Raw genomic sequence first — 24,950 nt, 5'->3', positions numbered from 1 at the left:
TTTTTAAAACATTTTCTCATCTTATATATATAAAGAAGATGGATGGGGGACAGTCTATTTTAAACCACTTCACACATTATGCAAAGAAGGACCATGAGAAATGAAGAACAAACATAAAAATATCTCTGGATAAAATCCACGTGCACAGATGATTCAGGATGTTATAAATAACTCATATAAGGTAAAGCAAACATGAAATATTTATACATTATTCTCAAGTAAAGAGCATATTTTATTAATCCTGATATCACTAATAAAAGTTGATATATATTATCCAAGTCCAACGTTGGGTCCAAAGAACATTCAAATGATGAATTTTAAGGTGAATTTGCTTCTTTTTCATCTGTTTCATCATCCATAACCTGAAGTCCCCCAGAAAAGAAAAAAAGAATTTAAGAATACAAAGGTCATTAGTTCCTATTTTCCTTATTTATCACTAGCTTACATGAAATATTCTCAAGTATAGCAATACATATCAAGCCAATAAAAATAAGTATATCAATAGTGCTCAAAAGGCAAGTTTGTACCATATCTAATATCTTAACAAAAAAAGAAAACTGATGAAATCATTGATCTCTCTTGTTTTCATTATTGTGGAGGCCACAGACAGTGGTGACTGGGATCAAAACCAGTGCCTCACACATGATAGGCATGTGCTCTTCCATTTGCTACATCCTTCTCAAAATAATTAGCTCTTTTGATCATGTTGTAAAAGAGACTTCTAATAGCAAAGTCTCAACTGGACAAAGAAGATAATAAATATAAAATATAAGAAAACTGACTCCATAGAGAAATACATAATCTACTATTTTATCTTACTCAAATAAAAATTCATTTTACACAAAGACTTTTACCCTATAAGTTAAGAAAAATACCAGAGAGGAAAATAGCTCAAAGGATTAGCGTGCATGCTTGTCAAGTGGGGAGCCTGGGTCCAATGAGAGATGGTTGCTAAAGCACTCCTGAGAGTGGCCCCTGAGCACTGTCAGGTGTAGTTGCCCCCCTCCCCCAAATAATGAATACTTGAAGAAAAATCAGTTATGCGTTTCCTTCATCATATCTGCTACAATTAAATATCAGTTCAAATTCATAATCTGCTAGCTCATCACCCCACCCTAGGGATGGCTCAATGGGCTGAGCTCATGCCGAACATGCTGGAGACCCAGGTTAGATCCCCAATATCACATGTCCCCTGAGCACTGCAGAAGAGACTCCTGAGTAGGCTCCTAAAACAAAACTTAAAAAAAAAAAAAAAACTGTACCAAACTCCATGGTTCTCAGTAACATCCTGGATCTCCACTCAGGGATGACTCCTGGTGATGCTCAGGGAGCCACATGGGGTACCAAGGATAGAACCCAAGTTCACTGCATACAATGCAAGCTCTCTACCCAGTATACTATCTCTCTGGCCCCAGTCATAGTTTTTGAAATGCTTATTTATTTTCTAGAAATTGCTACTTAATATCCAATCTCAGCAACTTCTAATCCAAATAATTTTGTCACTTAATTCCTTATTGAGGAAGAATATCCTCAAATTTGGAAGAATATTTCAAAATATGTATATAATACAAACTATATTTAGTACATGTATAAAACAGGCCTAAGGATGATAAAGGAACAACAAAGACCTAGAATACATGTCTTCCAAGGAAATTATTCATAAAGAGAAAACATCTACAAAGAGGCTTTTGATCAAAGAAGGCCTTCCTTTCAAGCAAAGAACAAAGATCAAAGAGGAGATATGTACTGTACCAAAAAGATACACTGTAATACTATCCACACATGAATGAGTCTCAAAGGATCCATGAGGAGATGCCATCTCCTTAAAAGCAAATAATTACCCGTCTCACTTTTTTTTCAAATTTCTAATCTCCATGTATTCCTTTCTCCTTCACTCTTCTTGTTAAGAAACACTACATTTGGAACTGGGGAGATAGTACAGCAGGTAGTACATCTGCCTCGCATGCAGCCAACCCGGGTTTGATCCCTGGCACAACATATGGTGCCTTGAGCCCCATCAGAAGTGAGCCCTAAGTGCAGAGCCAGGAGTAAGCCCTAAGCAGTCAAGTGTCACCTCCCCTCAAAAAAATTCACTACTCATTATTATAACAGAGAAGGTGCTGTGCTGTACCTCTTGGAGAATATAGCAAGGTATTTGGGGGCAGAAAAATACTGACACCAGGCTATAGTTGAAACTCTACAATTCGGTACTCTGATCTGCTACACAAAGAGTATGATTTCTCAAGGAGCTGTGAATATTTAAGAGAATGTGGACAGGGGTCAGGAATGTGGCTCATGAGGCAGAGCATATGTGTTACAGATGTGATAGGCTGGGCTCACTCCTTAGCACTGCATGCCCTCCACTGCCCCACAGCACGGCCAGGGCATAGGCCCTGAGTCTCCAGCACTAGAGCGAAATGCCCCCCCTCCCCCCACCACACACACACAAAGGAGCAAGTTGATCAACATGATATCTGTAGTTGAGCTCTTTCACTAAGAACCTAACTTTCATCTATAATAGCACATGAAATCTTGAATCCTCCTTTCATAATTTTCTACAATAGCAGTATTCTGGATTTTACTTTCCTAACATACAAAGTGGGAAGAACTTGATATTATACTGTGTTGATGAAAGATTGAGTAAATATTTACAAAAATGCCTACCACACCCTAGGTTTTGTTTTGGTTTTGGGGCCATACCTGGCAGGTACTCAGAGAATCATAGGCAGTGCCAGGAATTACTCCATGCAAGGCAAGTACCTTAATTCCTATATTATCTCTCTGGCCCCAACACAGTATAGCAAGGTGATTTGGGTTTTTTTTTCTTTTTTTTTCAGTTTTGGGGCTACACCCTGCGGTACTCAGGAGTTACTCCTAGTAATGCTCAAGGGACCATATGGGATGCTGGGAATCGAACCCAGGTCAGCCACGTGCACGGCCAGTGCCCTATCTACTGTACTATCTCTCCAGCCCCAACACAGTAGATATTTTTTATGCTAACTTACTTATAGGGGATATTCAAGTCTGGGAACAACTGCACTGGTAAGGTTCAGCCCTTGAAGAAAATTTCAGGTCATGAATCTCTCTCTCTCTCTCTCTCTCTCTCTCTCTCTCTCTCTCTCTCTTTCTGTATATATATATATATATACTTTAAGTGAAGCAAAAATAGTTTGGGTTTTTTTTCTGCTTTTTTGGGTCACACCCGGCAATGCACAGGGGTTACTCCTGGCTTTGCACTCAGGAATTACTCCTGGCAGTGCTCAGGGGGACCATATGGGATGCTGAGAATCGAACCTGGGTCAGCCACATACAAGGTAAATGCCCTACCTGCTGTACTATTGCTCCAGCCCCGCAAAAACAGTTTTAATTAAAGAAACTTACTTAGAGAAGTGTGAGAAGAGAGAAAGAAATACCTGTTCGAGACAGAACACAGACTTTTCCAGAGTGGGAAAAACCTCAAATAGGTATTTTACAAACTGTCATAAATAATGATATACCTGTTCTACACCTTCTACTTCTGGGATATAAAACTGCAGCATGTTCTGAATGCCATTTTTCAGAGTAATAATTGAACTGGGGCAGCTGGTACATGAACCTTGGAGTTTCAGTTGTACAATGCCATCTTCAAAGCCTTTATAGATTACATCCCCTCCATCTTCCTGCACAGTCGGCCTGCAGTGACATTAATATTTGTGATTAATTGTGACTTCTAAGAAGTTTTTGTTGAAGCTGTTCAATACAGACCACAGCTAACATTTCATAATGGTAAAAACAAAGTTAAGCTACTTTTATAACAGTGAAAATATTGTAAAGATAGTTACTATATGTAACTATTTCATTTGTATCTTTTTGTAACTAGTTACTATATGTAACATTTCATTTGTATCTTTTTGTTTTCAGATAAAGTACCAGAATTTACTGTACAAATATTTTTCCTCTCCTTACTACAGTTACTTTTGTAATAATTTTCATTTATTTTGGGACCATAACCAGCAGTGTTCAGGGACTACACCTGGCTCTGGGGTCACTCTTGGACCATATGAAGTGAAAGGCATGGAACCCAGACCTTTTGCATGCAAAGAATGTACTCCAGTTCCTCAAATTTCTTAATTATAGTGATTACCAATGATATCTATACATTAACTTCTTCTGGGTGGATAGTGAGGATGGCTTTTTTTTCCTCCATGTGAACTTTGCTTTGAAAAGTTTCATTACATTGAAATGCAGTGTATAAATAAATCATATACAATCACTGAATTTTCACAAAGGGCACAGACATTTGTCCCAGACCAAGAACTGAACATTGTACCCCACAAGTCTCTACTGTACTTCCTTCTATTTCTTCCTCTCAATTATCAGCACCCATTACTCTGATTTCTATAACCACTGATGAGCTTTACTCATTTTTGAATTTTGTAATTTATAAATACATACTTTATTTGAAAAACGGTATGAAACCAGGAAGCTTGCTCAAAGGAGTGGGACACATGTTCTGCATGCAGGAGCCCCGAGTTCAATCTCAAGGACACCGCAAGGTCCTCTGAGGAGCAGCAGAAGTAGATACCAAGAATGGCCTGATTGGCCCCCCAAAACACAAACAAGACCAAAAATTTACTTTTTTGAACCCAGTTTCTTTTGTTTTGGGGTCACACTGATCACTTAAAAATACTGAATAAGGTCAAAGATAGTTCAATAAGATGAGCACATGCTTGCAAGCAGGAGGCCAGGCTTTAATATGGTCCTCTGAAACCCACCAGGAATGACCAGAACACAGAGCTGAGAGTAGCCCCAGAGCACCACTAGATGTAATCCCAAAACAAAAACATGTATAAGTGACCACAGGGAATGCACAGTCTTTAAATTTAATTAGACATGGGTAAGTCTTAGAGGTTACATTAATTTATCCTTATTCTGGAACTCAATTATAATTTCACAAGCAACTAAAATGTTATTACTATAATGAATACCGACTCTACAGTATATTTGATCTTAGAAAGAAGAATTAGTACATACCGTATTCTAGTATCTAACAATTCCTTTATCATTGCCACAACTTCATCATCCTCTTCAGATGCTACAATGATAAAATATATCAATAGTTAAAATACCGTATCAATGCAGATATAATTATCTATGCATAATTATAAATAAAATGTCAATAGTTAAGATACTATCAATGTAGATACAATTATCTATGCATAATACAAATATTGTGTCTACCAAGATACATCTTTTATATACAATAGTAAAAGACAATTGGGGCCGGAGTAATAGTACAGCAGGTAGTATTACAACAGTACAAAAATAGTAAATTTGTCCTTCATGTGCCCAACCAGGATTCAATCCCCAGCATTCCAAATGGTCCCCTGAGCACCTCCAGGTATAACCCCTGAGTACTGCCAGGTGTGGCTCAAAATAACAATATCAAAAGTAATAATAAAAGATGACTATAATAAAAATAATTTTTAAGAACCCACCAAAATAAACAAGGTTATATTAACTAAAGTCTCAAAAATATTATGCAACATGGGGCCAGACACATAGAACATGAATCAAAGTGCTTGCCTTGCACGTGGCTGACCCTGTTTGATCCCCAGCATTACATATAGTCACTGAGCACTACCAGGAGTAATGCCTGAGCACAGAGCCAGGAGAAAGCTTTGAGCACCACTAGGTGTGGTCCCCAAACCAAAAAAAAAAAAACCCAAAACAACCAAAACCCCCCAAATATAGAAGATATAACTTATTATGGTGATTATAAATGATTTGGGGAATGAAAGATCACTTAACTCTCAAAAAAAAAAAAAGGAAGGGGTGGCGGGGTATAGCAGTTGCCTGGCACGCAACAGACCCAGGTTCACTCTCCAGCACCCCATATGGTCCCAAGCCCTACTTGGAGTGAGCCCTGAGCACAGATGGTGTGGGCCCCCCACCAACAAAAAAATCAAGAGGGACCAGAGCAAACAGCTTACGCAAACAGCTGCAGTCAATGTCTTGCATGCAGGAGATCTGGGTTCCATTCCTGACATGATATGGTCCCCTGAGTACCTCTAGGAGTGACGCTCAGGAACCAAGCACTGCTGCATATGCTGCCACTCCTGACCAACTCAACATTTTTGTTTTTGTTTTTGGGCCACACCTGGAGGTGCTCAGCGCTTAACCCTGGCTCTGTGCTCAGGGATTACTTTTGGCGGGCTCAGGGGACTATACACTGTACTATTGCTCAGGCCCAATCAACTCAACATTTGATGATAAAGCAAGTATGCTGAAACAACTTAACCTAATATTAGAGCAGGTTTTTTTTTTTTTTTTTGCTTTTTTTGGGTCACACATCCATCGACGATCAAGAATCAGGGACGCTGTCTCATTTGCCAAGGTGTCAAAAATCAGATGGGCTGGTCACGTAATGAGATTTAAAGACGACCACTGCTGGACTAGAGCTGTTACTGACTGGATTCCACGGGATGTCAAAAGACCGCGTGGCCGCCCACCTACCAGATGGTCAGACTTCTTCATCAAGATCATGAACGATCGGTTTGAGGCTCTTCATGTTCCCAGAGCGAACAGATGCCACTGGGCTACACTAGCACGCGACAGGGACAAATGGAGACGTTACTGGCGCCCGCTCGAGCAAATCGACGACTAACGGGAAGTTAAGTGATTAAGTGATTGCTTTTTTGGGTCACACATGGTGATGCTCAGGAGTTTCTCCTGGCTCTGCACTCAGGAATTACTCCTGAAAGTGCTCAGGGGACGATATGAGACGCTGGGAATCAAACCCAAGTTGGCTGCGTGCAAGGTAAACGTCCTACCCGCTGTGCTATCGCTCCAGCCCCTAGAGTAGGAATTTTAATCTTTGTAAGCTTTCATATTCTCAAGGATCGAACAAACAAAACACTGTCTTCCTGTTGTTCATTGATTTGCTCAAGCAGGCCGAGTAATGTCTCCATATTTTTTTGAGACTTGTTGTTACTGTGTTTGGCATATTGAATACGTCACGGGTAGCTTGCCAGGCTCTGCCGTGCAGGCGAGATACTCTTGGTAGCTTGCCTGGCTCTCCGAGAGGGGCGGAGGAATCGAATCCGGCTTGGCCGGGTTGGCTGCGCACAAGGCAAACGCCCTGCCACTGTGCTATCGTTCCAGTCCAATCGAAAAGTACTTGAATTTCAATGTAAAAGGAGGGGTTTAAAAAGGAATACCATTTTATTATGGTTTCAGTTTCTCAATTTAGTGGTTTATTTTGTAGAGGTATTTAAAAAATCTATTTTGTGGGGGGGAGAAAAAAATATTTCAGGTTTTGTTTTTTTGTTATACCTAGTAGATGGACTATTCTCAGCACAGTGCTCAGAGGACCATGTGGTGCTAGCAGTCAAACCAGGTCTCCCACATGCAAAGCATGCACACAAGCCCTTTGAATTATTTCGCTGGCCTCAATTTACGTGTCTGGTTTATTATTTTTTTTATTTAAACACCATGATTTACGGGGCTGGAGCACAGCGTGTAGGGCATCTGCCTTGCATGCAGCCAACCTGGGTTCGATTCCTCCACCCCTCTAGGAGAGCCCGGTAAGCTACCGAGAGTATCTTGCCCACACGGCAAAGCCTGGCAAGCTACCCATGACATATTCAATATGTCAAAAACAGTAACAAATCTCACAATCTGTTGTGAGACGTTACTGGTGCCCACTAGAGCAAATCGATGACCAACAGGAGGACAGTAACAGTGACAGTGATTTACAAAGTTGTTCTTAATACGGTTGTTTCAGGCATTCAGGCATTCAGTGTTCCAACATCAATCCATCAATGTGACCTTCCCTCTACCAATGTCCCAGTTTCTCACCCAACCCCCACTCTTTAGCAGGCACAAATAAATTTACATTCTACTGTTTGTTAGAATAAAACAGCAAATGGAATTATCAGAAAATACATCAATAAGTGTCAACAGTGATAGTTGTTAAACCTCACTATGATGTTTACTAAAGTCATTGTATTGTCTAAGGATATATTGAGCCAACTGGTACTGGTTGAGCCTTTCTGTTACTGTTTTTGCTCATGGAGCTTTGTGGACTTCTGCCCAACTTTCAAATTCGGTGTGCTCCTAATGGGCTGTCAGTGCTGTAAAATATGGAGGGGCTGAACTCCAGGAGCTGCGGAGCAGGGCAATCCATATGTCAAAGGTCGGGATGGTGGCTCCTGAGCCTCTGGAAAGGGGAATCTGCCCACTCCATCCCAAGGAGGCCTCAGAGTTTTCAATCCAGAAATGGATCTACCTGGGATGATTCAGTGGCTTAGTGGCTTTTTCAATTTATGATTTTGTTGATTTTTAATTTTCTTTTCAGTTTATGCTTTTTAAAATGACAGTCACATGAGAGGATGATTATCTGGTGAGCATCATATTACTTTCTGTATATACGAAAACTTCTATAGTAATATTTTGGTTTTATATAATAGTCAATTTATATGTATATAGTTTCATCTAATTGGTGGATGAAACTAATACTTATGAAGTTTTTCCCCTGAATTTGACAGCAGAGCTAAATACAGATGACTTTGCACTACTGTGTCCCACACTATCATGCTCTGTGGATAATACATATTTGTACAAGCTGAAAGAGTGTGCAGTCCTGCATCAAGCAAGTCTATTGGCACCATTTTGCCACCATGTGCTTATTTTAGTGACCCTGTCACACAGATTTGGTAGTTAATGCCACCACACACTTACCAGTGGCAGTACAGTATAAATACAACTTTCATATGCACCAGCAAACCAAGACATTTATGACTTGCTTGATCAATTATCACTTTATTGTGGTCTAGAGCAATATCCAAGATGTGCCTGTATTGTAATTGATAAAAATCTGTATTCTCAAGACTTCTAAAACCAAGACAAATTAAATGTAATGAATTATTGTGAACTTTATAAAAATAAAATTAATTAAAAAATAAAACCAAGACAATGTAAAGAAAGTAAAAAACTCTTTAAAAAAAAAGGATAAAATATTAATCACTCAATACCTGCTTCTCCGGAAGGTGTTTCCTCAGTAACTAAGGGTAAACCAGATGCAAAAAAATCCATGATTGTTGCATAAATATCTGGCTTCAGTAAATTCCAGTCTAGCTCTTCACTTTCCTGTAAATATTTGAAGGAAAATGCTGCATTTCCACCCAGCAAAGACAAAAAACAAATCAATATATTTGTAAATCTTTTTAATGTGTACATTTTTATAGCTTTTCCTAGTATGGCTTATATTACACATCAGCACTCATTTCTGAAAAATACACGTCAATATCAATTATTAAAAGATCTGGCTTAATGACTTTCAGAAGATACAAGAGTTAAACATAAAAATTCTATTAAATAGTTAACTTGAGAACTATGAGAAGCAAACTTAATTTGAGGTTTTTAGTAACTGCATATGCGAAATATATTAAGAAAGTAAAATTTGGATAGGGGCATAGGAACCAGAACTAGGAAATATTACATGTCTTATTTTAAAAATCTTATGTTTACCTTTGTGACAGTGATGAAATCTGGCCCAAAGAAAACACTTTTAACTCCTTCAATCCTAAATAACTGCCTGAAGGTAAGAAATGAGATAATAAGACGTTTTACTATAAAAGTGTAAACCTAGTGACCCCCACCCCCTTCTCGAAGGTCCTCCAGGCTGGGCCGGGAACTGGGGGGGCGGGTACAGACACAGCGCTCCACCCCCCCACCCAGTTCACCAGCAGCTCAGGTTGCCGCCTTCAGGGAGGCAGCCTGGGCGAGGCTGGCAGGTGCGGGCACCCAGGCCTCTCCCACCAGGGCCAAGTCCACGGGCAGGGCCCGCTCAGGACATGCCCAGTGCCTGCCGCTGAACCCCCGTGCCCAGCCCCCCAGCGGCCATGGGATCGCGAGGTGCTCCAGCCCCGTTTTTGCCTGCTGAGAGAGAGAACCAACAGCAATAACGCACCTGTAAGCAGCTAACTCATGCCTGCCGCTTGGCTGCATACGTGGCCGGGGTGAGCGCAGGTGTGTACATACCCCACACTCTTGTACCTACCTGTACATGTGCTGGTCCTGTTCCAGTCCCAGTTGTCAGAGTTGTCTTATTTTCTGGGGTGTTTTGACCTGAGGGAGGCCATGGTCTGCCCCGCCCCCGGGCTGTGTTGCCCAGGTCAGACCCACTTTGTGTTCCATTAAGGAAAAGGCCTTGGCCCGCCTGAAGGCCCGCCTCCGTCTGTCCCTCCTTCCCTGATGCTAATGACAATATGACTTACTCTACTATCCGAAGACTATTTTTATGTAATTAATGTATGCTTTCTTGTTTATAAATGCCTGATTTAAAAAGAAAAATAAAAAATGTAAACATAAAAGAAGAAAGCAAAAGAATTTTTACATGCCCATCTCTCGCTCTATCCATTATCAACTGCTCAATCCTAATCCTAGCCATTAACCCAAGAGAAACGAAAACACAACCATTTATAACAGCTTTATTTATAATTTCAAAAAATTAAGTGGTGAATGACTAAAAAATCTATATATACTCACTCATACAGCTCAACTATGTATTAAAGAACGAATTACTGACACTTAAAAACAAGAATGATTCTCAGGGGCTGGAACAATAGCACAGCGGGTAGGGCATTTGCCTTGCATGCGGCCGACCCAGATTCAATTCCCAGTATCCCATATAGTTCAATCATCCCACATAGCATCCCATATAGTTCAATTCTCAGCATCCCTGAGCACTGCCAGGGGTAATTCCTGAGTGCAGAGCCAGGAGTAACCCCAGTGCATCAAAAAAAAAAAAAAAAGATTCTCAAAAGCATTAAACTAAACTAACTCTCGGAGAGCCCGGCAAGCTACCGAGAGTATCTCGCCCGCAGGGCAGAGCCTGGCAAGCTGCCCTTGACGTATTGGATAAGCCAAACACAATAACAACAAGTCTCATGATGGAGACGTTACTGGGCCCCCTCGAGCAAATCGATGAACAACGGGAGGACCGTGCTTATGAACCGTGCTTATTAAACTAACTAAAAAAAAAGTACAAGAAAATATATAGTTCTATTTAAATGAAATTCTAGAAAAATCAAAACTAAATTGGAAAAAAGAACAATAGTTTATCTTTATGTGACAGCCATGGTAACAATTTCACATCGTGTACATACATTAAATCATCATGTTGTATCACTGTCACTGTCCTCCGGTTCTTCATCGATTTGCTCGAGCTGGCCCAGTAACGTCTCCATTTTAAGACCTCTTGTTACTGTGTTCGGCATATTGAATACGTCACGGGGAGCTTGCCAGGCTCTGCCATGCGGGCGAGATACTCTCGGTAGCTTGCTGGGCTCTCCAAGAGGGGCAAAGGAATCGAACTCCGGTCGGCCATGTTGGCTGCATGCAAGGCAAACGCCTTACCGCTGTGTTATCGCTCCAGCCCTATCATGTTGTATACCTAAGCTTAAATAATATTTCAGGTCAATTATATTTCAACAAAACTAAAAAAATAAATAAAACTTTTAAGAAGCCATTTCCAGGGCAGAGAGAAAGTACAACACTCCTGAGTACCACCAGGATTGATCCCTAAGTGCAGAGCCAGGAGAAGTACTGAACACAACCTCTTCCCCACAAGCCCCGCCACAGTCTTTTCATAAGAAAAAAGTAGTTGCAGGGTTGTGTTTAAAAAATTAAAAATAAATTTTTAAAATTCTAATCTTTAATGGTATTTAAAACTTGTTTTTTGTTTGTTTGTTTTGGTTTTTGGGTCATACCTGGCAATGCTCAGGGGACCATATGGGATGCCAGGGACGGAACCCAGGTCGGCAACATACAGAGCAAGCGCCCTACCCACTATACTATCATTGCCTTGAGCCCAAAATCCCATTCAATATTAAATCTGTAAGTAGCCACAAAGTTCTTGGTTGTGTTTTATAACCCAATAATCTCAAACACACGCCTTTAAATGATTTTGTTGAAAATTCTGAATACTGTATCATATTCAACATTATAACCAAAAGATCATTCTTGTATCCCATAACTATGCTGTTTTTAAAATATTAAATAAAGACTTCATATTTGAGGTTATCAGGATTTTCTTTATTTTTTGTGGGGGGCTGCTGGGGCTCAAAACCTTGGCCTCACACACAGGAAGCATGTGCTCTCCCGGTGAATACATCTCTGGTTCTAGATTTTATTTTGGTGGCTTGAACCTATCAAACTATCAAATCAGCCTAGTAAAACTTATTTTGCCATCCAAAATATAAAATTTTCCCATCTGATAAAATAATTACATTGATAATTTTAATGTTTAACGTTGATGAAAATAATACTGAACAAAGACGTCAACTACAGAAATAGATGCCCCTTGCACGTATCGCTACAGACTGGTTTTACATTTGTGTACATTTCTGTCTGTGCCAGAGTGAGAAACAAGTCAAACGCCTCCTTGCCAGATGATTGACTGTTGTTTACTCATTCATTCCATCCGATAGTCTTATGTTCAACAAATATTTAACACCTTCTGAGTTCCAGACACCAGACACTGCACCACAGACACAGTGAACAAGACAGGCTGCTCTGTGCTCATGAAGTTCACACTCTAGCTCAGTGGTTTGTTTGGTTTGGAGTTTGTTGGGGTTTTTTTTGCAGCAGCAGCAGCAACAGATGGAAACACTCAGAACATCTCAGTTTACATTAAGACACTGTGACACAGTTTTCAAACCAGAGTTGTTTCAGGCATACAATGTTCTAACACCAATCCCAACACCTATGTCCCTTTCCCTCCACCAATGCCCCCAGTTCCCTCCACCCAACAGCGTTCCCCTTGGCAGTCATACTGCAAACTTATTTCACATTTCTAACTCTTGAAAAATATGAAAATAGGATTATTAGAAAATAAGTTAATAAAAGCTAAATTGTGATGACTGATATGCTTTTAACCTTGCTTAGTCTAGTAGGTAGCAACCAAGTGCACTATTAGTGAGTGCTGTACTCAGTGCCACCAGTTGGGAAGTTTCTCCTATCCTTTAAAGAAAGCTCTTTTAACACTTCTTGCCAAATAGCTCTATGGCTTTTACACCTGTGGCCCCATGAAACTAGATATATATTTCACAGACCATAACCCACTATTCTATCTTACAGCAAAACATTCTCTGCTAAAACAAAAGATTTAGTTTTGCCTGGCTGAAGATAAATTCTGTGAAAATAGGAAGTGGGCTACTTTCAAAAGACTAACTTGACTGAACTATAAGCTTTTAAGACTAGGGGAGGGGGCTGGAGCGATAGCACAGCGAGTAGGGCGTTTGCCTTACACGCGGCCGACCCGGGTTCGATTCCCAGCATCCCATATGGTCCCCTGAGCATCGCCAGGAGTAATTCCTGAGTGCAAAGGTAGGAGTAACCCCTGTGCATTGCCAAGTGTGACCCAAAAAGCAAAATAAATAAATAAATAAATAAAGACTAGGGGAGGAGGATGCTGGCTCAGAAAACTTACCTTGTGAATGCCCAAGATGAAAATGCATAGGTAAACTTTTAATTATTAAATCTGCTACAACATGGGACTGGGCAGAGCTCAAGTGGTAAAGCATGTGTAAGACCCTGAAGTGATCCCCACCACTGCCAGACCCAGCATAGACCTACACGCTCCAAGTACTACAAGCAATAAATAATTTCTATTTTTTTAAAAAAATGTCACCAATGGGGGTCAAAAGGCTTATTTGTAGGGGGTCTTGCCAAATAAACACCTGAAAGAATTATTCTTCAAAAAACTGTAAGTGAATTTTTTTCATTTAAAATTTTTAATATAAAATGTATAAACTCAATTTATACATTTTTTTGCAGCAGCAGCAGATGGAAACACTCAGGACATAGGTAAACAAACTATGAAGTGAAAATATTGACCAAAGACACAGCTACTGTTACCAAGAAGGCCATAAATAAATTCCTCAAACACAAATTGTATGTATGAGTATTCCCCAGATTAGTAATTTTTTTTTTTTTTGGAGGAAGGCATGTTAGGCCACACCCAGCACTGCTGAAAGGCTAGTTGTGGCTGTACTCAGGTGTGACCCCTGGTGGTGCTCAGAGGACTGTATGTGGTACTAGAGAGTAGAATCTAGGTCAGGCACATGCAAGACAAGTGCTTTGTCTCTTGGACTATCTCTCTGGCCCCTAGAGTAATGTTTTCACAGCCTAAATTCTAAAATCATTTATGAGATAATCAGATTTTTACCCGTAAAATGGAACAATATAAGAACAAAGAAGAAAACATTAAGAATATATTGTGAAAACTGTCCCATTAAACATATATGTGTATGTGCGGGCACTGGGTGGTTAGGTGGTTAATATAAACACTTTTTACTTTGGCTTATATCAAGCAATATCAAAAGCAAATATTCTAAGGCATATTCTCAGAAATGGAAAGTTTAGGCCAAAGGAAATGTGTGTTTTTATTAATTACAAATTTCAAAACCTATGCCTGAGATAAGCATACATCTAATTCCTCTACATGAGACATATATAATGGTTGTACGCAAAAAAATTATTCACCATGATTATCATTTTGGTGACTTTTTTTTCTTATGGTTGGGGATGTAGCTCCACAACAAACAGCATGCTTCAAATAATGTGAGATCCTGGGTTTGATGACCAGCACCACCAAAACATAAACATAAATTCTCAGATGTGCCAAAGATCTCTCAAATACAGCAAGTTTCAGAATTTTCCTAACACTGACTTTCATTTTTTGTATTTCTTACCAGAAAATATTTCTACACTTAAAAAAAAAAAAAAAACCCGCAGTCATGAAAACGCAAGATCTAAGTATGGCTACCTTAACCCCAAAGTCAATTATTTACCTTTTTTTGGTAAAAGCAAATGTTAAATGATAACATACCTAGCCAGAGGGGAGCGAAATGCTGTAGCTGGGGTGGGAAAATCCATAGTCCTCGTCTCAAGAACTGGTTTTCCTGGAATAAACTTTAAGCTGTTGGGATTTGGAGTATCTTGTGTTTGAATAAACATGTATCTCACTAAAAGAGAAAAAAAGAAGAAAATATTATATTGACCAAAGACACAGTTACTGTTACCAAGAAGGCCATAAATAAATTCCTCAAACACAAATTGTATGTATGAGTGGAAAAACCAGTGCTTAACAAGTCTACAGAATATGATGTACTCATTTGCAGAGAATCAAAAAGAAATTAAACAAATTTGAAAAAGAAAATGTCATTAATGCCCATGCAGACAGAATAAGAATTTTTTTTTTTTTTGCTTTTTGGATCACACCCAGCAATGCACAAGGGCTACTCCTAGCTCTGCACTCAGGAATTACTCCTGGCAGTGCTTGGAGGATCATACAAGATGCTAGGAATCAAACCCAGGTCGGCCACGTGCAAGGCAAAGGCCCTACCTGCTGTACTATAGCTCTAGCTCCAGAATAGGAATTTTTAAAGGAAGAAATTTATCAAAACATGTAGGGGCTAGACTGACAGTACAGTGGGTAGGGCATTTGTCTTGCACTAGGCCAACCCGGGTTCGATTTCCAGCATCCCATATGGTCCCCTGAGCACTGCCAGGAGTAATTCCTGAGTGCAGAGCCAGGCGTAACCTCTGTACATCACTGGGTGTGACCCCCCCCAAAAAATCTAAATTATGTTGAACTGTGTACTATCTGATTGTTCTGACAGTTTAGTTAATAGATTATAGTATAACCTAAGTAAGTAGTTAAGCATATCATTAATAAGGAATATTCAATAAATTCTATTCAATGATGGTAAAAATTACTGACAATCATAATCATTGTGACATTAATACAGTAAAATGCCATATACTCTTCTTTCCACAGTGCCAAGTACCACAAGTCCCAGAAAAACATTATTTCATTATATTTTTTTTTGTAGGAGTACTGCTATTTATTCAGCCACTGATTAGCTGATTGAATTGTGCATGAACTCCACCTTACTTTTTTTTTCTTTTTCCATTTTTTATAATTTTATTTATTGAATCACCGTGAGAGCAGTTACAAAGCTTTTGGGTCTAAGTCTCAGTCATACAATGAAACACCCGTACCTTCACCAGTGCCCATTCTCCACCACCAAAAATCCCAGTATACCCCCATCCCACACCCTCCCCCTGCCTGTGGAGCAGATGATTTCTACATTACTCTCTCTCTACTTTGATCACATTCACTATTTCGACACCAGACCCACCATTATTTAAGATTTTACCCCAACACTCAGATCTGCTGAAAAGGCAACAATAGACAATTTGTGTTCTATTGCTGGTTATGAATAACATATGATGTCGTGTGGCTGCAGTAGGGCCATGTGGTTTTGAAGTTCTGAAATTTTAACACTTAAATCTGGAGGGATTTCTGCCAAAAGTCACTGGGTTTAGAGATCTGCTCCTGAGTCTTTGGGATCATGGCCGTTGAGCAGTTTGATGAGGAGCCAAAGAGGCCATTTGTGGGCGATGACTTGGGGTCTCATTGGGGTGGGGAAGACAGGCCCGGCTCCACCTCCCCCCCCCATCCCGTGAGACCCAACAAGTTTCGTCACTGCGGGCCCAAGCCTGACTGTCCAATGGCCTCTGGAGGATGACAGCCACCAAGTCGCCAAGAGGGAGCAGGCGGAGGGACAGCACCCATTCCCCCCTGGGGTGGCCCGGTGACAGTAACCTACTGCGGGGTCCAGACACATTTCTGACAAAAGCCGCTGGGTTTCAAGATCTGTTTTTGAGTCTCTGGGATCAAGGCCGTTGAGCAGCTTGATGAGGAGCCAGAGAGGCCGTTTGTGGGCGATGACTTGGGGTCTCGTTAGGGTGGGGAGGACAGGCCGGGTTCCACCTCCCCTCCCCATCCCGTGAGACCCAACAAGTTTCGTCACTGTGGGCCCAAGCCTGACTGTCCAATGGCCTCTGGAGGATGACAGCCACCAAGTCGCCAAGAGGGAGCAGGCGGAGGGACAGCACCCATTCCCCCCTGGGGTGGCCCGGTGACAGTAACCTACTGCGGGGTCCAGACACATTTCTGACAAAAGCCGCTGGGTTTCGAGATTTGTTTCTGAGTCTCTGGGATCAAGGCCGTTGAGCAGCTTGATGAGGAGCCAGAGAGGCCATTTGTGGGCGATGACTTGGGGTCTCGTTAGGGTGGGGAGGACAGGCCCGGCTCCACCTCCCCCCCATCCCGTGAGACCCAACAAGTTTCGTCACTGCGGGCCCAAGCCTGACTGTCCAATGGCCTCTGGAGGATGACAGCCACCAAGTCACCAAGAGGGAGCAGGCGGAGGGACAACACCCTTTCCTCCCTGGGGTGGCCCGGCGACAGTAACATACTGTGGAGTCCAGATGCATTTCTGCCAAACGCCACTGGGTTTTGAGATTTGTTTCTGAGTCTCTGGGATCATGGCCGTTAAGCAGCTTGATCAGGAGCCAGAGTGGCCATTCGTGGGCGATGACTTGGGGTCTCACTGGGGTGGAGGACAAGCCCGGCTCCACCCTCATCCCGTGAGGCCCTGTGTGTCTCGTCACTGGGGGCCCAAATGTGACTATACAGTGGCCTCAGACGGATGGCAGCCACTGGGCCGCCAGGGGGAGTAGGCCAAGGAACGAAACCTATTCCCACCTGGGTTGGTCCAGCACTGGTAGCCTACTGCAGAGACCAGATGCATTTCTACCTAAAGCCACTGGGTTCTGAGATTCGTTTCTGAGTCTCTGGGATCATGTCCATTAAGCAGTTCAATCAGGAACCAAAGAGGCCTTGCCTCCAATTATATAGCTGAGCCGGAGGTGGTTTGTGGGTGTGTTTCCCACATACCTAACTTTTGGCCGTTTACTTTCTTGGTAAACTTTGCCCCAAGTTTTTAGGGTCTGGCCAAAGGCACAGCAGCAATTTTTGGGGTATCTGGAAGTCTGAAGGTGCCATGAGGCTGCTGATGCACTCGCCTCACAGGTACAGATTGACCTGCTGGCGGCACCATACCTCCAATTTCATTATATTTTGAATGAGGAAAAATAGAACCAGATCCCAGTGAGAGCCCTGTCCATATGGATGTCATACCTTCTTACATGCATGAGTCTCCTCCAGGGCTTCTGGGTTCCACCCACATACCCATTAGGCCTGCAGGAGCATCAGAATTGTTCCAGGCTATGAATGATGGGGGCCAGGCTATGAATGATGGGGGTAGGGTTTGTGTGTGTAGTCCCTGCGTCTGTGTGCACCCCCCGCCCCCAGCCATGTGTGTCCTGAAAGGGAAAAGCTTACTGTCCAGGCATTGCTCCTGCCTTGGGTTCTGAGCAGCTAAGATATAAAGAGGCTGGACTGGAAAACAGCTGAGTGAACACAAATTATTGTTTAATATTAGAACATTAAATTCTAATATATAGTATACATATATTAGGGGTATACAGAAGTTTGCTGGTGTTTTTCAAACCAGAAAAATTCAAGGGGACTTGTTTGAATTAATTACTATAGAGTAAAAGTAGTTTCATCTTTCTTATACACAGTTTTACTTAAAGTCAGTTTCTAAGAACCTACTGGTAAAATGAACTATAATTAGCATATGCCAGACATAGTGCTGAGCATTTTAAATGAATTACATGATTTTACCCTTAAATCCTCCCCCAAGACGGCACTGTTTTCGGGGGGTTTTGTTTGCTTTTTTTTTTTTTTTTTTGCTTTTTGGGTTACACCCAGCGATGCACAGGGGTTACTCCTGGCTCTGCACTCAGGAATTACCTCTGGCAGTGCTCAGGGGACCATATGGGATGCTGGGAATTGAACCTGGCTCAGCTGCGTGCAAGGCAAATGCCCTACCCACTGTGCTATCGCTCCAGCCCGGCACTGTTTCTAATACCATTTTATAAAGGAAGAAACTAAAGGTTAAAGTCAGCCAAATGACAGTCAGGATTTGAGCACGTTCAATTTTCCAGAGCTGACTTGCTTAAATCACTGTGCAGAATGTGTCACTCCATATCTGTCATGACAAGCATAGTAAGAAAACTTGAGATTAGCCTATTGTCTATCTGAGATCAGTGTATTGCACTGTCATAATCCTCATGTGACATATATCAGGAAAGGGTAAATATCAAAAAGCAACAGTTTTGCATGACTGAAAGGTAATCACAAAAGTTTGTAAGTCTGTAAATAGTAAATAGTAAATAGTCTGTAAAAAGTTTGTAATATCTCAAGGTGATTCAATAAAAATTTTTTTCTTTTAAAAAAAGCAAGTTTTACAGATTATATTTGCAAAACTTGGTTGTATGGAAGTGTTTTCCTTTTTCTTTTATATATCTCTGTTGTTAGTTGTGGGGTCATTCCCAGTAGTATTAAGTGGTCACCAGGCCAAGTCCTGCCAGTGCTTTCAGGGCCACAAAGTGCTGGGGACCTCACACCTGCTGGGCATGTGCTCAACCACTGAAACACATCCTGGCCCCTGGAATGCTTTGTTTTTCCCCGTGGAGGGTGGAGGTTTGGGCCACACTCAGGTCTACTCCTAGTTCTGAGCCTAGCAGTGACCCATGGCGGTGCTCAGAGAGTCATATACGTAATGTCTGAGATCAAACCAGGGTCCACCGCATGCCAGACAAACTCCTTAAGAAATCCTGCACATCTCTGCTCAGGATGTGCTTTTCTTAACCATTGAAAGATTCTAGTTTGATCATCGAACCTTGATTTTGTACCTCAACAAGCAGTTCTAGCTAACTGATGGTAAGTAATTTTCTTGATGAAGTGGAAAATGAAAGTAACCTCCCCGATGTTAGGCTGAAGTCCTTGTCCTCTGAAGTGATCAGCTAGTAACTTGGGGTTTGAGCCCCGGCACTGCATGGCCTCTTACCACCACTTGGAGGGACTCCCTCTAAAAATGGTATCCTCAATATCCACGTTGTTGATTAGAGGTATTTTTACCTCCAACCAGTAAATCCCTTCTAGAAAACTATATTATAAGGGAACAATTTTTCAGAAGAAAAGACATCCAGTACCTTTAGTAAATGGGATTCTCTTAGCCCTGGTCTGACCAACTATTTCTGTCACCTAATTTAAAATCTCTGCATACATTTAGGCACTCTACCAATATCTGAGGAATTAAATGCAGCTTTTTTTCTACTCAATTCATTTGAATAAAACTATATGTGCAAAAAAGAAAACATTTTAGAAATACTTGAGGCAGGGACTAAAGAGACTGTACAGCAGGGGGCACTTGTCTCATACACAGCTGAGCTGATTCAATCTCCAGAACCCCAAAAGGTCCCTCAAGCCCCACCAGGAGTGATCCCTGAGCACACCCCGGAGTAAGCCCTGAGCATTGCCAGATGTGGCAAACAAAAATACTTGAAGGCATAAGTGTTAATAAAAAAGTATACTTGATATATTGTCTGAAGTAGAAATTATGAATGAATACATTAAGAGATAGCACTGCATAAATTTTCTCTGTTGACAGTGAACAAAGTTATTTCAAGAGTAACATGACCAGACAGTAGCAAAATTATTCCAATTATAACTAATTCCAAGTGTAGGGTTAATGTCTCCTAGGTCCACCATCTAGAAGGATAACGGAAAGTGTAGTGAGGATTACAACAGAGTGATAGCACAGCGGTAGGGTGTTTGCCTTGCGTGCAGCCGGGCCCAGCTGAGCCGGGTTCAAATCCTTCGCCCTTCTCGGAGAGTCCAGCAAGCTACTGAGAGTATCTCACCCGCATGGCAAAGCCTGGCAAGCTACCCGTGACGTATTCGATATGCTAAACACAGTGACAACAAGTCTCACAATGAAGACGTTACTGGGTCTGCTCAAGCAAATCGATGAACAATGGGAGGATAGTGATACGAAGGAAGATGTATCTAAAACAAAAATTTTCCTAGTATGCTGGTACTAAGAGATATGGTGTTTAAAGTCATGAACAAAACACAAAAATTAGTAGGTTTCCAATTTGAGTGGACTATATGATAACATAATTCAAATCTTAAAACTTCAAGTAAGGGGCCAGACCTATAGTACAGGGGGTAGGGTGTTTGCCTTTCACGTGGACTACTCAGGTATGACCTCCAGCACCCAATATAGTCCCCTGGTATAGACCACTCAGGAGTGAACCCTGAGTACTAAGCCAGGTATGGCCCCAAAACAACAAAAAGTCAATTTAAATACCTTAACTTACTGAATTACTTCATAGTAATGTCTAAAATATTGTGGTTCAAGGAAACAGGCCATATACTCCTGTTCTGGTCCTGGCAACTAGCAGCAGGTAAGTCCCTACCTATTTTGACAACTCTCCTGCCACTGCCCTGTCAGCCTCCAGCAAAGAAATCCAAACTGTTCAGACAAGCTGGAAATGAAGATGGGACAGGAGCTGAATTCCAGACTCACATTCCATAAGCATAGACAGGTACATCTTTATCCAGAATCACACATACGCCTCCTCTCAAGGGACCCTACCATATGGCAATGCATTGCAATAAGTCTGAGTTCCTATCTTCATATATTTATATTTAATATTAAAGAAAAAGAAACCATGCAATATCAAGATGACTGTCAACAAAACTGATTAATTTTGCCCAAAAAAGTTCTCAAAGTACCATGTTGGAAGGCGAGGTGGAAGTTACAAATTTACCGATTTCTGGGGTATTCTATCAAAATAAGTAGTAATTCAAAATGCTTTGGCTTCTTTGAAACACAAATTCATTTATAACTTTTTCTATATTTTCACTTCAACAAAGTTAATTGGGTAATTTATGCTCTTAAGAATGTGTTAGACAAGGTGACTGAGATGTCACATATCTGCTGGCTCTTTCAGGATCATGGGGATCCTCAAAGTTGAATATCAATAACATGAATGCAAAAAATTTCAGTCGAGTATGATATTTTAGAAAACCTGTTTTTTTCTATAAACATCTGAAGAGAAATTTCATATTCATGACTCACAAAATTTCAAGTACTTTCATAAGATTGTAAAACAGTTTTCTCTTTCAGAAAAATGAAATGTTACCTGTGTGGCGTAAGGCTTCAGGTCGTGGGAGAAGTGGTCTCTGTCTAAACTGATGCAGACACTGTTTCCTAATGGTGCTTAGAGCCATCATATGACAGAACCTACATTTAAAAACAAATAGAAAAGACACTAAATGTGAACTTCTTAAGCTCACTTCTCATGTGAAAATATATAATAAAAATAATTTTAAAATTTTACTTTCCATTCAAAATATTTTACTTCTTCAGGCAAGCAATCTATACATATCATTTAATCGTGTTAGCTGTCAAACCCAGCAGTGCTCAGGGATTCTATTTCAGGCTGAGCACAGGAGAGACTCCTGCATTGCTTGGGGGAACATACGTGGTAGAAGGCATCCAAACCAGAGTCAGCATGATTCTAGACAAATACCTTAACATGTGTACTGTCTCTCCTGCCCTGCAAACATTTCTAGAAGAAAATGAGCTCAAGTGGAAATTATAGCCCTAATGACAAGTATGGTACAATGTAAGAAATGAATCTACATTAGTGATTAATAAATCTAGATTCCAAGTCTCTGTGTTATGCATCAAGAAAGCAAAGAACCAAAAACGAACTTAACCCTACCTGAAAAAAAAAAACAATTTTATCTTTTTTTAAACTGGGCAACAAAGTCATATAGTTCAAAATTCAAAAGTAACAAAAATAAATACAATGAAAAAAAAATCTCTCCCTTTTTCTGTCTCAGCAACTGTTTCCTTGGGAAAAGATAACTTCTATTGCCTGTTTTGGAAAGTATAAGAATGCTTCAAAAATCTTAAGACCGTTTACCATTACCCAAAGTATTAGAGCATCAACAATTTATAGAAGCTTTTAGATTGGAAATTGGGGAGGGGAGCAGGTTTACCCACAGTCCCAGGAGAGTCGGGGAGCAGGGATGTGCCATCACGAGGCACCCTGCACAAATGCACCATCACCCCCAAAGGTGCTCCACGTCCCAGGATCAAACCCAGTCTCCGTGGCTCAGCCCCTTGATTTCTCAGTCCAGAGGTTCCATGATTGGAGATGTACCATGAATTTTAGTTATTTCACTCAAAAAAGTGTTGTTTGGCTATTCTTCCATGATTTTTACAAAAATTGAAAAACAAAGTATTACTAGGAACGGAAATAAAGACACTGGTGAAAAAATGCAGAGATGAATGCAAATTAACTTTAAAAATCAGGTTAAATTGTAATTACTCATTACAATTTTCACAGGTGGATTGAAGAATCTTAAACAGACATGTGATTCTTTTTTGAATTTTTCTTAACATTCCTCGCCTATGTATTGTTCACCTGTAAAGTCATTAAGGGGAGTGACTGTACTAATTGTTGTGACCCCAGCAACTGGCATGGTGACCTCTGTTCCGCATCTCCAGAAATTGAGTCAAGATTCACAATCATCTGATAAAGCTTGGAGCATAAAGCTTGGAGATAGTTCAACGGGCTGGAGCACACGCCTTGCATGTCCCAGACCTAGATTTGGATCACCAGCGCTGCTAGCCCCTTTCCCATAGTATCAATATGTATCACCCTAGCTGCCCTCAGCACCTGGCCCCAGCCCTGCACTGCTGGGTCCTAGCCTGACCTATCATGCCTGCATCCCTGCATCCGGAGCTGAGGAGGCTTGGAAGTGGCCCCCAGACCCCAAGAGCTTCTGGCAAAGCTAATTATCCATAAACTATTAAATAAAATAAAAATTAAAGTGCAGACATATGGAAGTTCCCATCATATGGAAGCAGGGGAGAGACCCAAAACTAAAAACATAAAATACAACAAAGAGATATGCCCAAATAACCCAGTTAAGTGGCTAAAACAATGCCAGCCAATGGAGACGGTCAACACATGTTGGCAACCACCATTATGCGCCCTTTCATTATCTTTTCCACCCTGGAATACAAGGCAGGCTGGACCCAAGTCCAGTGAAAGGAGTCAGGGTAAATTAAAAACGTACTCAGATGCCTGGGAGAAGGCCCCCCGCAGATGGGAGAACCAGGATCCGGTCCCACCACACCACCGTCTCACCCCCAACCCAGTTGAGAATGATCCCTGAGCGCAGAGCCAGAAGCAAGCCCTGAGCACAGCCGGGTGTGGCCCCAAAACCAAAATAAAAGATTTTAAAAAGATTATTCATGGACAGCTATTCAGCTCAGACAGGAAACAAATCCCTCTGCAATCTTAAATCTTTTCAGGAACTCCTAAATTTCAGGCGCATCATTAAGCATTGGGAGATCTAACGGGTTAGGGCCTTTTCTCCTCCAGCTGCAGAGGCAACAGGTATGTGCCAGCCCTTTTGCACCTGACTGGTCGCTGGAGTCCACGCTCTTAGGGCGGGGCGCCCTGCAGGGGTTGCTGCCCGGGAGCTGGGGGCGTGCACGGGGAGGAAATCCAGGGATGGGGATTCTCGGGGCAGCTCCGTCCCGGGGGATGCTGCGTGACCTCCGAGAGGTCGTGCCTCCGGGCCGGGTCCCCTCCCCCTGGGGGGGGCTGGCATTTGGGGGTGGGGGGGCAGCTTCCATAGGCGGCTCCTGTGTTGACTCTGCAGCGGGACTGCACTTGGCGGGGCGGGGGGACCCACCCCCCAGGACTGAAGTGGGGTCTCTCGGGGTCTCCACGGCTGCCGTCGACGAGCCTCCCCCGTGGCGGGGACGCAGACACCGGCTCTCAGAGGCTGGGTCCGCACGACGACCGGGGGTCTGCCGGAGCTGCGGGGGTTTCCCAGCGCCCTCGCAGACCGACGCCCACCGCGGGGCTCCACCTCCCCAGGGCGACCGTACGGACATCCACAGGCTCCTTCGGCGCGCTGCCGCGCTGCAGCCTAGGTGAGGGCGGGTCGGCGAGGCGGCGACCACCGTGCTGGCTAAGCCCACGGGCACCCCAGTGTGGCGCTCTGCGCTCGTCACCTACCGCCTGCGCAGCCCCCAGGCAGCTGCCGCAGTTCCCGGGCCCAGCCGGGCCGCCGCCGCCGCCGCCATCTTGGTCGGAGTGCGCAGGCG

At 42.1% G+C, this 24,950-nt stretch overlaps 1 protein-coding gene across 2 annotated transcripts; it reads right to left on the bottom strand.

Annotated features, from left to right (window-relative positions):
• Nucleotides 1–108: 108 nt before the first annotated feature.
• On the bottom strand, nucleotides 109–24,950 carry NFU1 (NFU1 iron-sulfur cluster scaffold). Of its 2 annotated transcripts, XM_056125504.1 has the most exons (8): nucleotides 24,862–24,950; nucleotides 21,958–22,058; nucleotides 14,876–15,011; nucleotides 9,511–9,577; nucleotides 9,015–9,129; nucleotides 5,014–5,074; nucleotides 3,498–3,672; nucleotides 185–362 (listed from the first exon to the last, which is right to left on the bottom strand). In XM_056125504.1, the coding sequence occupies exons 1-8, from the start codon at nucleotides 24,927–24,929 to the stop codon at nucleotides 318–320; spliced, it is 768 nt and encodes a 255-aa protein (XP_055981479.1). In that variant the 5' UTR covers nucleotides 24,930–24,950; the 3' UTR covers nucleotides 185–317. The 2 variants fall into 2 exon arrangements, with proteins under 2 accessions (XP_055981490.1, XP_055981479.1); XM_056125515.1 differs by lacking the exons at nucleotides 14,876–15,011; nucleotides 21,958–22,058; nucleotides 24,862–24,950 and having other exon boundaries at nucleotides 109–362; nucleotides 9,015–9,152.

Source organism: Sorex fumeus, unplaced genomic scaffold, assembly GCF_029834395.1.
Source record: "Sorex fumeus unplaced genomic scaffold, SorFum_2.1 ptg000006l, whole genome shotgun sequence".
Lineage (NCBI taxonomy): Eukaryota > Metazoa > Chordata > Mammalia > Eulipotyphla > Soricidae > Sorex > Sorex fumeus.
The sequence above is the reverse complement of the archived record's forward strand: the minus strand, read 5'-3'. Positions and strand labels throughout refer to the sequence as shown.